Source organism: Acipenser ruthenus, chromosome 25 (genome assembly GCF_902713425.1).
Source record: "Acipenser ruthenus chromosome 25, fAciRut3.2 maternal haplotype, whole genome shotgun sequence".
Taxonomy (NCBI): Eukaryota; Metazoa; Chordata; class Actinopteri; order Acipenseriformes; family Acipenseridae; genus Acipenser; species Acipenser ruthenus.
This window is the reverse complement of record NC_081213.1, coordinates 18,198,229-18,211,312: the sequence shown is the minus strand read 5'-3', so window position 1 is coordinate 18,211,312 and position 13,084 is coordinate 18,198,229. Positions and strand designations below refer to the sequence as shown.

The 13,084-nt window shown below is 39.7% G+C and overlaps 1 protein-coding gene across 2 annotated transcripts in view; it reads left to right on the top strand.

Annotated features, from left to right (window-relative positions):
* LOC117413995 (plexin-A1-like) overlaps positions 1 to 13,084 on the top strand; it is a 205,551-nt gene that overhangs the window by 120,051 nt on the left and 72,416 nt on the right. For both annotated transcript variants that reach the window (XM_058999470.1, XM_058999471.1), the window contains exons 7-9: positions 329 to 482; positions 820 to 919; positions 9,290 to 9,404. In XM_058999470.1, the coding sequence (XP_058855453.1) occupies positions 329 to 482; positions 820 to 919; positions 9,290 to 9,404 (369 nt within the window). The remainder of the gene's footprint in view (positions 1 to 328; positions 483 to 819; positions 920 to 9,289; positions 9,405 to 13,084) is intronic.

The window sequence follows — 13,084 nt, the reverse complement described above, 5'->3', positions numbered from 1 at the left end:
TTAACCCTTTAAGGACCAAGCATGCTATTTGTTACATGTAATACAGTGTAGGTCTGTATGTGCATTGGGTACTACCATATAACTGGCCTATGGCATTCATCCAGTATGATATTTGTGGACATTCAACCAGCAGGAAAGAAGATGCTGTTCCTTTCTGATTTACCCGCAGCCCTGAACTGTTCCGTTTCTCTAGGCAAGGATATTGATATCTATGGGTGCTTATGTAGGGCCTACAAAATGCCCAATGGGCATGAGCAGACCTGAGCTTGGTGGATGTCCATCGCTACCTTTGCTATAACACAGGTCTTGCTTGTCTATTTGTTTTCAGCTGGTGCTCCAGGCACGCAATGTACCTGACCTAACATCTGGAGTCAACTGCTCCTTTGAGGATTTGACGGAGAGCGAGGGAAGAATCGAGAATGGGAACATCTACTGTCTCTCTCCCACCGCAAAAGATGTCATCCCTATTACGAGGGGCCAGGGTGAGTTTGTAAATATGTATTTGGCAATGCCCAAAAAGGGTCGTTGGTGTTTAAGTGAGGACACTGAGGCTCTATTTTGAAATAAATGCAAAGACATGTTTTTCTGAGAGGAATAAACCAATTCCTAAACTGCTAGTTTTTAATGAATCAAACAATTGCATATATTTTTTGTTTTGCTTAGAAATAGATCCACAAACAATGCTACTCTCCAAGTAACATTTTATTTAGGAAGTGTGGCTTAAAGTACAGTTAATAGTAAAAAAAAAACTTACCTAAAGTAATTGTATTATATAATAACTTTGGCCATGTAATTTAAAGCACACTTCCCCTCCTCCAGGACATAAACGAACAGTCAAACTGTACCTCAAATCCAAAGAGACTGGGAAGAAGTTTGCAAGTGTCGACTTTGTGTTCTACAACTGCAGTGTTCACCAGTCGTAAGTACATTTAAACCCTAACTCCTGGTTGAGAGCCTGAGGACATCATGATGAAAATTTGACTCCTATTTTGGGTTTTACTGTGAGCTTAATTATTTGTCTATCCTTGAGTGGACAAACTGTAGAAGTCCCAAGGTCCTCTAAGAAAGCTGAGACTAAATAAGGTAAAGTTGTATTTTGTGTGTTTGTTTTTAACAACGCACTAAATTCCTTAGTAAGCACAAGTTAAAGCATATCTTCCATATATACTTTCCATACTTGGTACCCTTAAAAGGGGTGCTCGAGTAGAGTCTTTTTTCTTTTTTTTTTTTTTTTAAGCCCACAGACTGCAGTAACCAATGCACTACTATTTAAATATGTAAATTAGCCATGTGTGTGCTCAGCGCTCAACCATTACAGGATATTTCTCGCTTACCTTCCGACAAGAGCTTGCGTACCCCAATTTGAAAACCACTGATTTATACCATTAAACCAAAAAATCTAACTTGCGACTGTGATATAAGACCAGAATTACATACACACACACACACACACACACACACACACACCTCATTAAAAGAGCATTGTGTTGTGTATTATCGAGGGTAATGTATGCAGCTTCCCTCCCACCCTTGCCTTTTCATCATTCTTATAGTTTTCTGTATGAATCAGCCTTTTGTTGTGATTTGAGCCTGCTCATATTCACCATGCTGGTTGTAACTGTGTTGGCTGGCCTTTCCCTGGAAATGTTCTGTGTTAAATTTAGGATACTTTGTTGCTCAAAGCTGTCAGCACACTTGTTAAATGTTAAGTGATGCTTTAACACTGCCATTGAATAACCCAGCCAAATGAGATCGGTTTAAACCGCCAAATGCAGTTTATCTCCGAATGACATTCTGCATTGGGCCCTCTGCACCGAACCAAACTGGGGGGGGGTTCCTGATAATCATTAATACTATTAGTATTTTGTCCATTAAGACATACGAGCACCAGTTATAGAAACATGAGTGGCATGTACTCCACTAAATGTGACAATTTGGGACAATTGGTAGTCTGTGCTCAAGAGAGGCGCAGGACTGAATACATGTTTACTGAATGTTGAAGTCACAACTCCACAATAAATAATGAATAAACATCTCACTTGCATGGCTGTTATAATGAATTAAATTCTCTTCTCTCCTTTTTTAGTGGAGTGACCAAATATGTTGTCTTAGTTGTAGTTTATATTAAACCCCATCCTCAATTGAATTGGTTCACATGGGTCTTATATCTGTTGTGGAAGTGCTTGAGTAATTGTGATGGACCTCACAGCTCCCGTACACTTGTCTACTATCAAGAAACACCATAGTCTCTGACATCCCATCCCTTTTATCTTCTAAAGATGACATCTTGCATTAGCTCAGAGCTGAGATTTGTCTTCCTCCAGATGTACCGGGATCAAGAGGACATCTGCCCCCCCCCCCCCCTTTATTTCTTCTATTAAAAATTGCTTCCATTTGCATGGTAATAACTTTCTAATTAACATATATCTTTGCCAAGTTAACCATTGTCTCATTAAGCGAAAGCTAAGGAAAATAAAAAGAAAATCACTTGCAGCCCTAATAACAGCTTAATTAAACATTCTCTTAAATCATGTGCTGGTGTGGGGTTTCCATTGTTATGCATGTGAAGAGGTTTCTAGAAATTGGTGCTTTGGGTCACAACAGAGCAATTTCATACAGTAAAGGAGGGGAAGCTAATATATATTTTCTGAGTTTATCTCAGACTGCAATACAGTATTGCACCCCAAGAACCACCCAGGCCCATAGCTCCACACACAGATATATGAATAGCCTTGCAGCTTTTGAATATCGTTTCTAAGATTCACCAAGATCGTTGTTGGTGCCAAACCTTTACTGTGTCCTCTTCTGTTTAGGTGGGTGGCTTAGTGGTTGGAGCAGTGTAGAAGGTTGTAGCTTTGAGCCTCCATGTGGACAGTTATTTGAAGCCTGCCACAAGTCAACCCAGCTCTGGATTGGTCAAAGTTTAGCCTTGTAAATAGCTGTCTCTGTATACCCCTTTGGTGCCACAGTAACAAGCCCCTTGAAAGAGCTTGGAGTTATACACCTGTGTATATGCTTTACCACTTGTTTTAGTGGTTCAGCTGACAGGACAAGCAGCAAGTACTATATTGGGGTCAGTACTTATAATGGATAGCGACAGTTCTGTCTGTCTAGATACAGGGCTGCAAGGATAACCTCAGAAAGCTATTCAGTCAAATGAAGGAACACCATTTATGGCAGCTTGTGAATGACTTGGGTTGCACTTCTCCAGTTGTTTTCCAGCCGTTTATTGAGGGAGAGCCAACGGAACTGAATTTGTTAAACAATGCAATTTATGGACGCGGTCAATGATGTGTTGCAGAAAAAGCTTTGATAAAGAATGAAATGAGCTAAGCCTTTGATCTGTAGCTGAGCTGTGTATCTAAGAGGCGGAGAATCCCACATTTACAGTGCAAGCAAATTGCTACTTGTGTTTGTCAGTTCATCATTACTGTAAATCCAGCGGGTCAGCACAAGTGCTTGTTGCCATTGTTTGCTGAGATCTGAACTCTGACCTTGGCAGGGGCTGCTCTTTGTTGCTAGGCAGCGAGCACTCAGCCAAGTTCTGAATAAAGATGTTGCTCATGGGGGTCTTCCACAGAAGGCAATTTACTGAATTATTTCAAGCACTCCTTTTTGACATCAAATACATTACATTTGAAACAAGCTTAATCAAACACATAATGGTGAATGCATTTTTAACAAGTATAAAAATAAAAGAAACCAGAGCACGCTAAATTGTGAGGGAATAATGTCACTATAGTATTCAAAGGTTAGTTTTTCTACCACCACACAATGGTAATTTTAATATGAAAAGATTACATTAATGCAATTTATAAGCTACTAAAAAGCTCTTATTCAGCCTGTAGAATAGCTTCTCAGAGGAGAAAACCAATAGGACACCCACATTCAAATGATATAGAACTGAATCGCCAGCACTCTTAACCACAAAATCTTGGACAAACAAAGACATGAAAGAACAAACTAGAGAATGAATAATTTGTGGTTGATGGTAATATGTTTTGATTTGGGTTTGCACAGAGCCCTCTACTGTAAAGCTTATTTTTTCACTCAGTGTCACGGGAGTGTGGTGCCAGTTAACATGAACTGTTAGGTTTAAAAAACGAGACTCTTTCTATTCAAAAAGAATATCGAAATTCTTTAAACTGAAGTCAACGCTCAATTAACAACTTGACTTAGTTTCTTGTACAGCACTTTCTGCTAAACCTGGGGCATTCAAATAAAGTTTTCAGATTCAAAATCTGATTCCATTGCACACAAATACAGCGCCCAACTTGCAGGTTAAAATCCTTTAAAAAAAATAAAAATATATACACACACACACTTTTTAGGTCTGTATCATTAATAACATCTGGTGGCAAAAAGCTGCAACCAGCAAACTTCTATACGCTCCTTCCTTTCTGCACGCTTCACTGGAATATTGCTATTCCTCCTGGAACCTCCAGCCTAAGAGATCAAGTACACAGAGGCCCATTCACTGCAGTGTGGAGATAAGAGGCTGTGTCCCTGGCTTGTTCATTATACCTTAGTGGGACCAAGAAACTTGCTAGAGATAAACATGTTTACACATCTGTTGTGCAGTAGATGGTCTCGCAGGAAAGTCTCCCTGAGCTTAGTGAGTAGGGATTAACAGTGTTGTGTGCCTCGTTACTCGCTCTGGAACAGTATTGGCTGATGGACTGTATAAACTCTCACACAATAACCTGACATTCAAAATGTCCCTCGTACAGTAATGAATCGCCAGTACAAGCGTGTATGCGGTTAAAACTCTTTATTAAGACACTCATTACACCAATAAAAAAGATATATTAAAACCTATGAATGTAATAAAAAGTACAGTAAACCGTCTCGTAATCCGACTGCCGTGGGACCAGAGTAAGGGCGGATATGTGAAAAGGCGGATAAATTAATCTTGTTTTAAATACCATTATACACAGCTGTAACAATTACTGTACTATATTATTGTTTTGAGATTCAACATTCATTAGGGAACTCCCCTAAATCGCTTGTGTAGAAAGATACAGGGTATTAATGCTTGTAACAGAGTAGTCGTCTGCCGTGTGGGTGCGTGCATTCGCTGCTGAGTGACAGGCAGGAGATCGAGACAGAGGTTGAAGTTGATACGCCCCGCAGACAGGATTTATATAAATATTGTAGCTCTGAGCTGCAGGGTTTACAGGATAAAATGAAACAATCAACAGTTGCGGTTCAAAGCAGTAGGAAACCGCTGTATTTTATTCTTTTTTTTAGCTTTTGGTGAAGAATGGCTCTCATTCCTCTCCTCTCCCTCGCAAACTCAACCTCTCAACTCTCTCTCTCTCAATTCTCACACCGCCAGATCCCGCTTCTTTCTTTCAAACTGTCATCTCCACTAGGGCCCTGTGGCAATGTGCCCCACCCCTGTGTGCATGTGTGTGTGATATGTTGTATGTTGCGTGTGGTGTGTTAAATGTTGGAGTACAGTCGTTGGTACACGGAATATAAATGGGTGTGTGCAGCACGAGTATTTAAATTGTATAATTATATTTAGGCACGGGATTGCACTACATGTGCATTTAAAGTATAGTATGTGAGCACGGGGTTGCACAGAATTAATTCACGTGCAGGGATTCAAGTGAATAATTAGTAATTGAATCCCAGCACAACAGTATATATAGATGCACGTTTGACTCACTCGGGGTTGGGTGTTCGAGAGTGGAGAACGGGATTGGAGACGGAGGTAAAGTTGAAGTTAAAAAGAATAGATAAAATATCTGCTCACCGTGTTTGTCTGTCTAGTCCGTTTTTGTTTGTCTTTTTTGTTTTGGCTACGTTTGCCGTGTCCTGTGTTTTTGAGTTCTGTTTAAACCTTTTACTTTGTTAATAAACGCTGAGTTCTACCATTTGCACTCAGCTTCTCATCACCATGTGTGTTTCTCTCTCTGGTCTGAGTTCCTCCCTGCAGCCAGCCTGTCACAGGCCCTCAAAATAGCAATCGATTGGGCACACAGAAACATTTTCCATTCATTCATTACCTTTATTTGTGTGCTAACAAAACCTGAAAAATAACTCCTAATCAGTGCTTTTTCTGCCGTGTTGTTTAATTTGCCCTGGCATTATTTATTTATTTATTTTAAATATCGAATATCGACTACCTACTCATTTTGGAAAAATACTGCTGTTGCATTGTGCTTTAAAAGTGAACTCCACCACCACAGGTACGTTTAGTGTACTCTCCATCATGATGATGATGTTGTTGTTGTTGTTGTTGTTGTTGTTGTTGTTGTTGTTGTTTTCATGTCTGTGTCAAAACTCAAAAATCACTATTTTCCTCAGGATTTTCTGTGATCAATGCTCAGAAATCTGTCTTTGCTTCCTGCCTACACATTTTGATTCCCGGGCTCCCTGCTGCTTGTGACGTTATGATCACAGAACGGTGCTATAGACTAGAAAGGTGTTTTCTATTTCCTTAGCAATGGTCTTAACAACCATGGCAGGAACCTGTTTATGTGCAAAATGACAAGATGAGTGTGTTAGTTACTGGCAGTTTGAAATACAAAATGGAAAATGCAAACTGCAGACTCTTTTGTCGTAATAGCAAGTTATCTGGACATGTGTTGTCCTTATCTCTTACGAATATGTACGTGTATGTGACAGGATTGACCGAGGTTTGAGACTCAGAGACAGTTTTAAAGTTCAAAAAGAACGTTTTTAATAAACACAAATACAAAATAAACCGGCACGAGGGCCAAACAAAAAGGTTTTAAACACAAAATAAACACAAAGCAAAACTTACAAAATAAGCTTTCCAGGCTGGGCATTGCCTTCACTGGATTCAAAAACAGAAAACACAGCACAAACAAAACACTCCTCCTCTTCTAGAACTCTCCTCTACAACTCTCTCTAGCCAGGGCCTCTCCCCTGGCTTTTATTCCCTGTGGCTGGATCCCAATTAATCAATAATTGCTGCTTATTCAATTAGGGCTCCAGCCCACATTCTCACATTTTTTCCTGGCAGGGAGGAATTTTAACCCCCTCCCTGCCAGTCCCAACCATGTTCATAAAGACGGGGCAGTCCCCCGTCACAGTGTATAACAGGTTTATAATAAATATATATGCAGCCAAACAAATGTTTAGCAAATAATACAAGGATAGTATACAGCGCTTTCTTATGTAATGTTGTTTTGTTATTATTATTTGTATCAGCAAAATTAGCAGAGCTGCACACACAGGAACTTTTTTTTTTTTTTTTTGGTGGGCGGGGGGAGTTCACCAAATGAGGCAGGCTGTGTTTTAAGACAAACTAAAAACTTAATGGAAACCCGGTTTAAGAAAACTGTTTGGAGATTGCACCACTGTAATCCATATAAACCAAGGTCGTTTCCCTATTTTGATTTCTCTCCAATATATTTTCCGAAGTAGTCGTACCTTCACATACATTTGTTGGTATTGTATTAAAACAGTGTGTCAGTGTTGGTGTTTTTGTTTAACATATCTTCCTCGCGATGGCATTTGTTGTGTTTCTGCTTTTCAGAGTCACTCTCATACTTCCTAGGTGCTGTTTTGTCAGACAGGTTCTGATCTGCATCACGTTCGTGCCGCAGCATACCTGATAAAAGTGGCACGTGACTTGATCGCAGGTGAAGTCATATGATCAGGCAGTCTCTGCTCCTCCAACACAATACGGCTTGGTAAAACAGCTCTGTTCCGATCCATACAGTCTCACGCGCTACTTATTCAGTTTTTTAGATATTGTATTATAAATTATATATATTTTTGAGGCCCCTCAAAATCTGAGGCTCTGGGCTGCAGCCCCTAAAGCCCCTGCGTTATTCCGGCCCTGGCTGCATGTATTGAAAATGAAATGTGTGTTATTGATTTTATCATAAAGACAATTACTCGAGTCAGATGGAGACTTTTTTGAGTCGAGTGACGTTTTTTGAGCAGGGAGTCGAGTCGAGCCTTTGCTTACAGTGACTCGAGTCATTTGATGGCAATGACTCGAATCGAGTCACGAAAAATTGCGACTTGTTTCCGAGTCGAGTCGTTACAACTCTGCATGCAATGTCACCCATTTACAATGCCAGCTACAGTGAATTAACACAAGTGGACCCCATAAAATCTCATTCCCATTCTTGATGAAACCTGCTGTCCTTAAGATGTCATTTCACTACAAGGAAAACTCATGGAGTGTTTGATCATCCCCTTCTTCCTACATCTACGGAAGCTTTTTTCTTTTTTTTCTTTGCGGCTTTGACACCTCCTGCCACTTAATGTTGTTTCCCCCTGATTTTATGCCGCCTGTTTGGCAAATTAATGTGTACTCTGGCTATTTTGACAGGTCCAGTCAGTAGGCTTGAAATGAATCCTCAGTCACTTCCTTTGTACCTTGAATGCTTTTGTACAGTGTAATGCATATATATATATATATATATATATATATATATATATATATATATATATATATATGCAAGAGGATCAGGAGGATATTGTGATTTGCTCACACTTATATTTTTATTGCTAACACAATATAGGCATGATCTATATTTCTCCAGTGCACCCATTGATATATCTACTGTGTCTGCTTGTCAGACAAGGCAGCAAGAAAATAAAACGCGCCTGGCATTGCCCTGCGGCTGCAGGTATTGTACAGATCTGTCAGGAGACTGCCGGAGCTGTAATCTTCCCAGTGGTTTTAGATTCTCTGGCCCCGTGATCCCCTGCTCCCAGTGTTTATGCTGCCTGCTCTAAATCTTAGATTGAGGAGCAGTCATCGACAATCACTGAGACACTGCTTTCCAGATACACACAGGGCCAAAGGCTTTCAAATGATGTAGAACTAATTATAAACTCATAAATTAAATAGACTTTCTATGCCAATGTCTGTACATATTAACTGAATGCAAGTGGAGAGTACATTAAACACTTCCATGGACACTGTCACTTGAATCTGAGTGTAGTAAATGACACATCTGTGTAGCAGAGCAGTAGTCAAAGTTAAAAGGAGTTTGTTCATTCATTCATTAAAGAATTCATTACATTGTGTATTACCTGCTTGCTGTTTTTGTTAGATGTGATAAGGCAGCTTTTATGTGTATTTTTTCCTAACCATGTTTTTGTTGCTTTTCTACTGCTGTTAATTAAGGCTCTTCAGAATTGTTTCAAAATCATTAGAGGTTTGAGTAGCGCAAGTTTGTTTTTTTGTGATCAATTTTTTATTGTCTTGAGTTTTTAATGCCTGTTTTCTTTCTTCCTCCTATTAATTATGAACCACTTGTCCTAACGTCTCCCTTATTTTAATGTCTTTCAGTTGCCTATCTTGTGTTAATGGATCCTTCCCCTGCCACTGGTGCAAGTACCGTCACATTTGTACCCAGAATGCAGCAGACTGTTCATTCCAAGAGGGTCGTGTCAATGTGTCAGAGGTAAGGAACAGCAGTTCACTTGGTGACTCACCGTTTTCACGTTCTGGTAGGCACATGAACACTCCGTCACCAAGTCTATATTAAATGGGCATGTAAGTTTGTGTGTAGACCTTTTCAGATTTATTTTGATTGACCGCCTCTTAAGAAGACAAGGTTTATTCCTTTTTAATTGCTGAAGAGGTTGCCTCTTCTCCTTCCATCCAACTGTAACCCACATCATCCAATTTTATAAATCAGTGTTAACTTTTATCTTCTTACTTGAGCCCAGACTCCATCTATAAAGGCCCACTTCTTGCTTCAGAGAACAAATTACAAGGATTAACATAGCCAGCTACCAGAGCTTTTACTGTTGCAAATCTTTTCTTGAAATGCAGGAATTATTAATCGCTGGAAAACTATTTAACATTCAGCAGCACTCGGGGTGGGGGAAATCAAAGGTGAATATAAGCCCATATTTTTCAAACCTATCCGCACTATCTTCATACCGTACATAACTTAACATGCGTGGGGAGTAAATAGATCACTATTGCCGCAACTGCTTCTCAAAGGCACCGCTCTGCGAATCAATTATACATTTGTGTAGCACAGTTTGTTCTTTCCCTGTGCTGATTTCTGAATTGGATGGCTGCATTTATTGATCTTTCAGATCCATAAAGTCGACCTCCTCCAAGTGAATGTTTTCTCCGAAGAAATGATATAAAATTATATACGAATACACTCTGCTTATTAGCTTCTGTAAAATGACTGTTCTGGCACAGCGGCTTACCGTGCTAATAAGCGGGAGTGCTGACCTTCCTTATGAATAGGTTGCTTCATCCTGGCTCCCCCACCTCCGCACACCAGGCTGGGATTAGAGGTCTTGATTCTGATCATCTTCGGCCCGGGGTAGGTTGTGACTCTCTCTGCTGTGTGGAGGTTAATGGCTACACACCTTGAAACCGAGAGAGTACAACATTACTGCAGAAGCTTTTGCAGTCATTGGCACAGATGGTACCTGATCTAAAAGTGGAACCAGCCAGCAACCTGGACTTATCTTGACACATCCCGTGAGAGAAATTGTGGAAAGTGATGTAATACAGGACCACAAGACTCAGTATATCATCTTCCTCTAGCATCTTGACCAAGGCAATAGCTATATCCTTTTTTTATGAACTTTGTTTTTAAAAAAAGGCAGTTTTATGTACTCGCTTTATGCTAGCCCATCCTTCATTTACGTATTGTATATATTAACCAATTAAAGCATAGTGATTTAAAGAAATAAATCCAGTAATGTTTGTGCACCTCATTTTCATATTAGTAAAAATGAATGGTACTCCCACTTGTTAGTGCACCCCAGTGGAAACCAGATTGTATTGTCTTTACTCTTCCTGGGTTTCCTGCTGCATGGTTTAATACACAGATATGCCAAGCATTTAACAAATATGGAGCCTTTTTCATGTTTTATTTGAGACATTTTGTTTTATGTGTCTCTCTCAAACACAAACAGCTAGCAGTTTGCCAAATCATTGTTTTCACAATTAAGTTAGAAGACTCTGTTTCAGTTCTGAAAAGCTAAGTACTGTAGAGTACAGGTGTTTGATTTGCAATTTCAGCTGGCTTCCAGTAGGGTCCATGCTCAAGCAATTCAATATTCATCTAGTCCAGGGCTTCTCAAACTCGGTCCTGGGGACCCCCTGTGTCTGCTGGTTTTCATTCCAACTGAGCTTTCAATCACTTAACTATACCCTTAATTGAACTGATGATTTGCTTAATTTTAAAATTTAACATTATAACATTTTATTAGTAACTTGAACTCTGCAACTGTTTAAGAGCTGAAAACAATTTAAAATGTCTAATTAAGCAAATTATTAGTTCAATTGAGGGTTTAGTTAAGTGATTGAGAGCTCAGTTGGAATGAAAACCAGAAGACACAGGGGGTCCCTGGGACCGGATTTGAGAACCCCTGATCTAGTCTAACCCCATAACCGAAAGTCAATAGACATGGACGCATCAACCAGGAATTGAGAGGGTTACCAAAATTCAGGAAGTTGTGAACTAACTCCCCATACACCAGAAATTTACTTCAGTCCTATTTAACAAATCCTATAAATATAGAGAAAGGGGAAAAAAAAACAAGGCAGTCAGTCTTCCTGGGTCTGATCTGGGGAGGGTGATGTGCACTTCGAATACAAATCCATGGAGCCCCAGAGTTTGGCAAAAATATCATCCATCTGACAGTAACTTGGAGGATCAATCCCTTTCCTGCCAAGCAGCTGTAAATCCCCATCCCCACCTCCACCGACTATCTTATTTTCCAACATTTGCATCAGGCAATTTGGCGCACAAACTCATTCTTCATTGGCAATATGGACTCTACAAACAGCCACAGTAGCAATAGACTTGTTAAAACTGATCAGCAAAACAGCACCCCCACAGCACTAATCCTACATTTCCTCCAGTAAAGCAATTTATTTTCAAATGTTCTAGTTGGCTATAAGGGATAAAGCAGATATGCCTATTTTTTTGTGAGAGGGTTTTACAGGGTGTCCTGGGAGAGAGAGCAATATAAGGATTGCTTTTAAAGAACGACCACATCTAGACAAGATCTGGCCGGGAGGAAGGACTACAACATCATTCCTTAACACTTTTTTTTTACCTTGGAAACTGCATGAACAGATAACGGATGTATACAGTACATGCTCACAGCAGCAAAGATCTGTCAAAGCTGATGTTAAGGATCTGCTTTGTAGAGCTATTGTAAATAATAACCACCCCTGCCTATGAATATCTGAAGATACCATACCAATATAGATTAGATATTGGTTACTGTGGGAGATTAGTCAAGTTAACACTGGCATTTACTCTCCCATTTTGTTCAAGGCCATGAGGTCATTAACATCCTCTAGTAAATACTTCTGCTTTGAATTCTACTATTTAATACAAAACAACTTGGCATTGAAATGGTGTGCATTTGTTATTGTCTCAAACACAGTGAATGAGTGTTTGACATTTTTACCATTTGTTGAGCTACAGGTAAAACAATATATCAAACCTTCAATAATTCTGCTCTTTATTTGCCTCTCACTGGGGAAACAAAGATGGATTCTGGGACAGTTGGTCTCAAATAGCTTGAAACTGTATAGGCCAGTTTATGATTGGCATAACTACTGTCTTCAGCCAAAGCCTGATGGTTAAGCTTTGTACTGTTTTTTGTTTGGTTAAATCTATGCCTGGCTAAGAGGTATACTCCCATCTTGTCACCCCTGTACTGATTTTGTCATTCCAAAGCCTTTTACTCTGTCCATTTAAAAAATAAATAAAAATGGCCTATGTCGTTAATCAGACACCCACTGTACTCCAGCTAATCTGTCATCAAGGGACCTGTGTTCTTCAAGTGCAACCTTTAGACGTTAGCATGCAGAAAGCCAAAGTCATTTAAATCAGCTTACTGACAAAATAATGTAACATGTCAAACCTCATCACAAAAACATTAATACAATATTGTCTTACATTCTTAAAATTACCCAGCCAACTGTGCGCATCCCAGACGTCTCTGATTTATCTTTTGATCTTGCCATCTCTGGGACCTACCTGCCCAGCTGTTGGGTTTAGTCGTTAGGACAGCTAATCCAAGACCCCCTTTTTTTCCCACATTTCTAACAGGGCAGATGCTCAGTTCTCCCAGCCAGCAATGGCTGCCT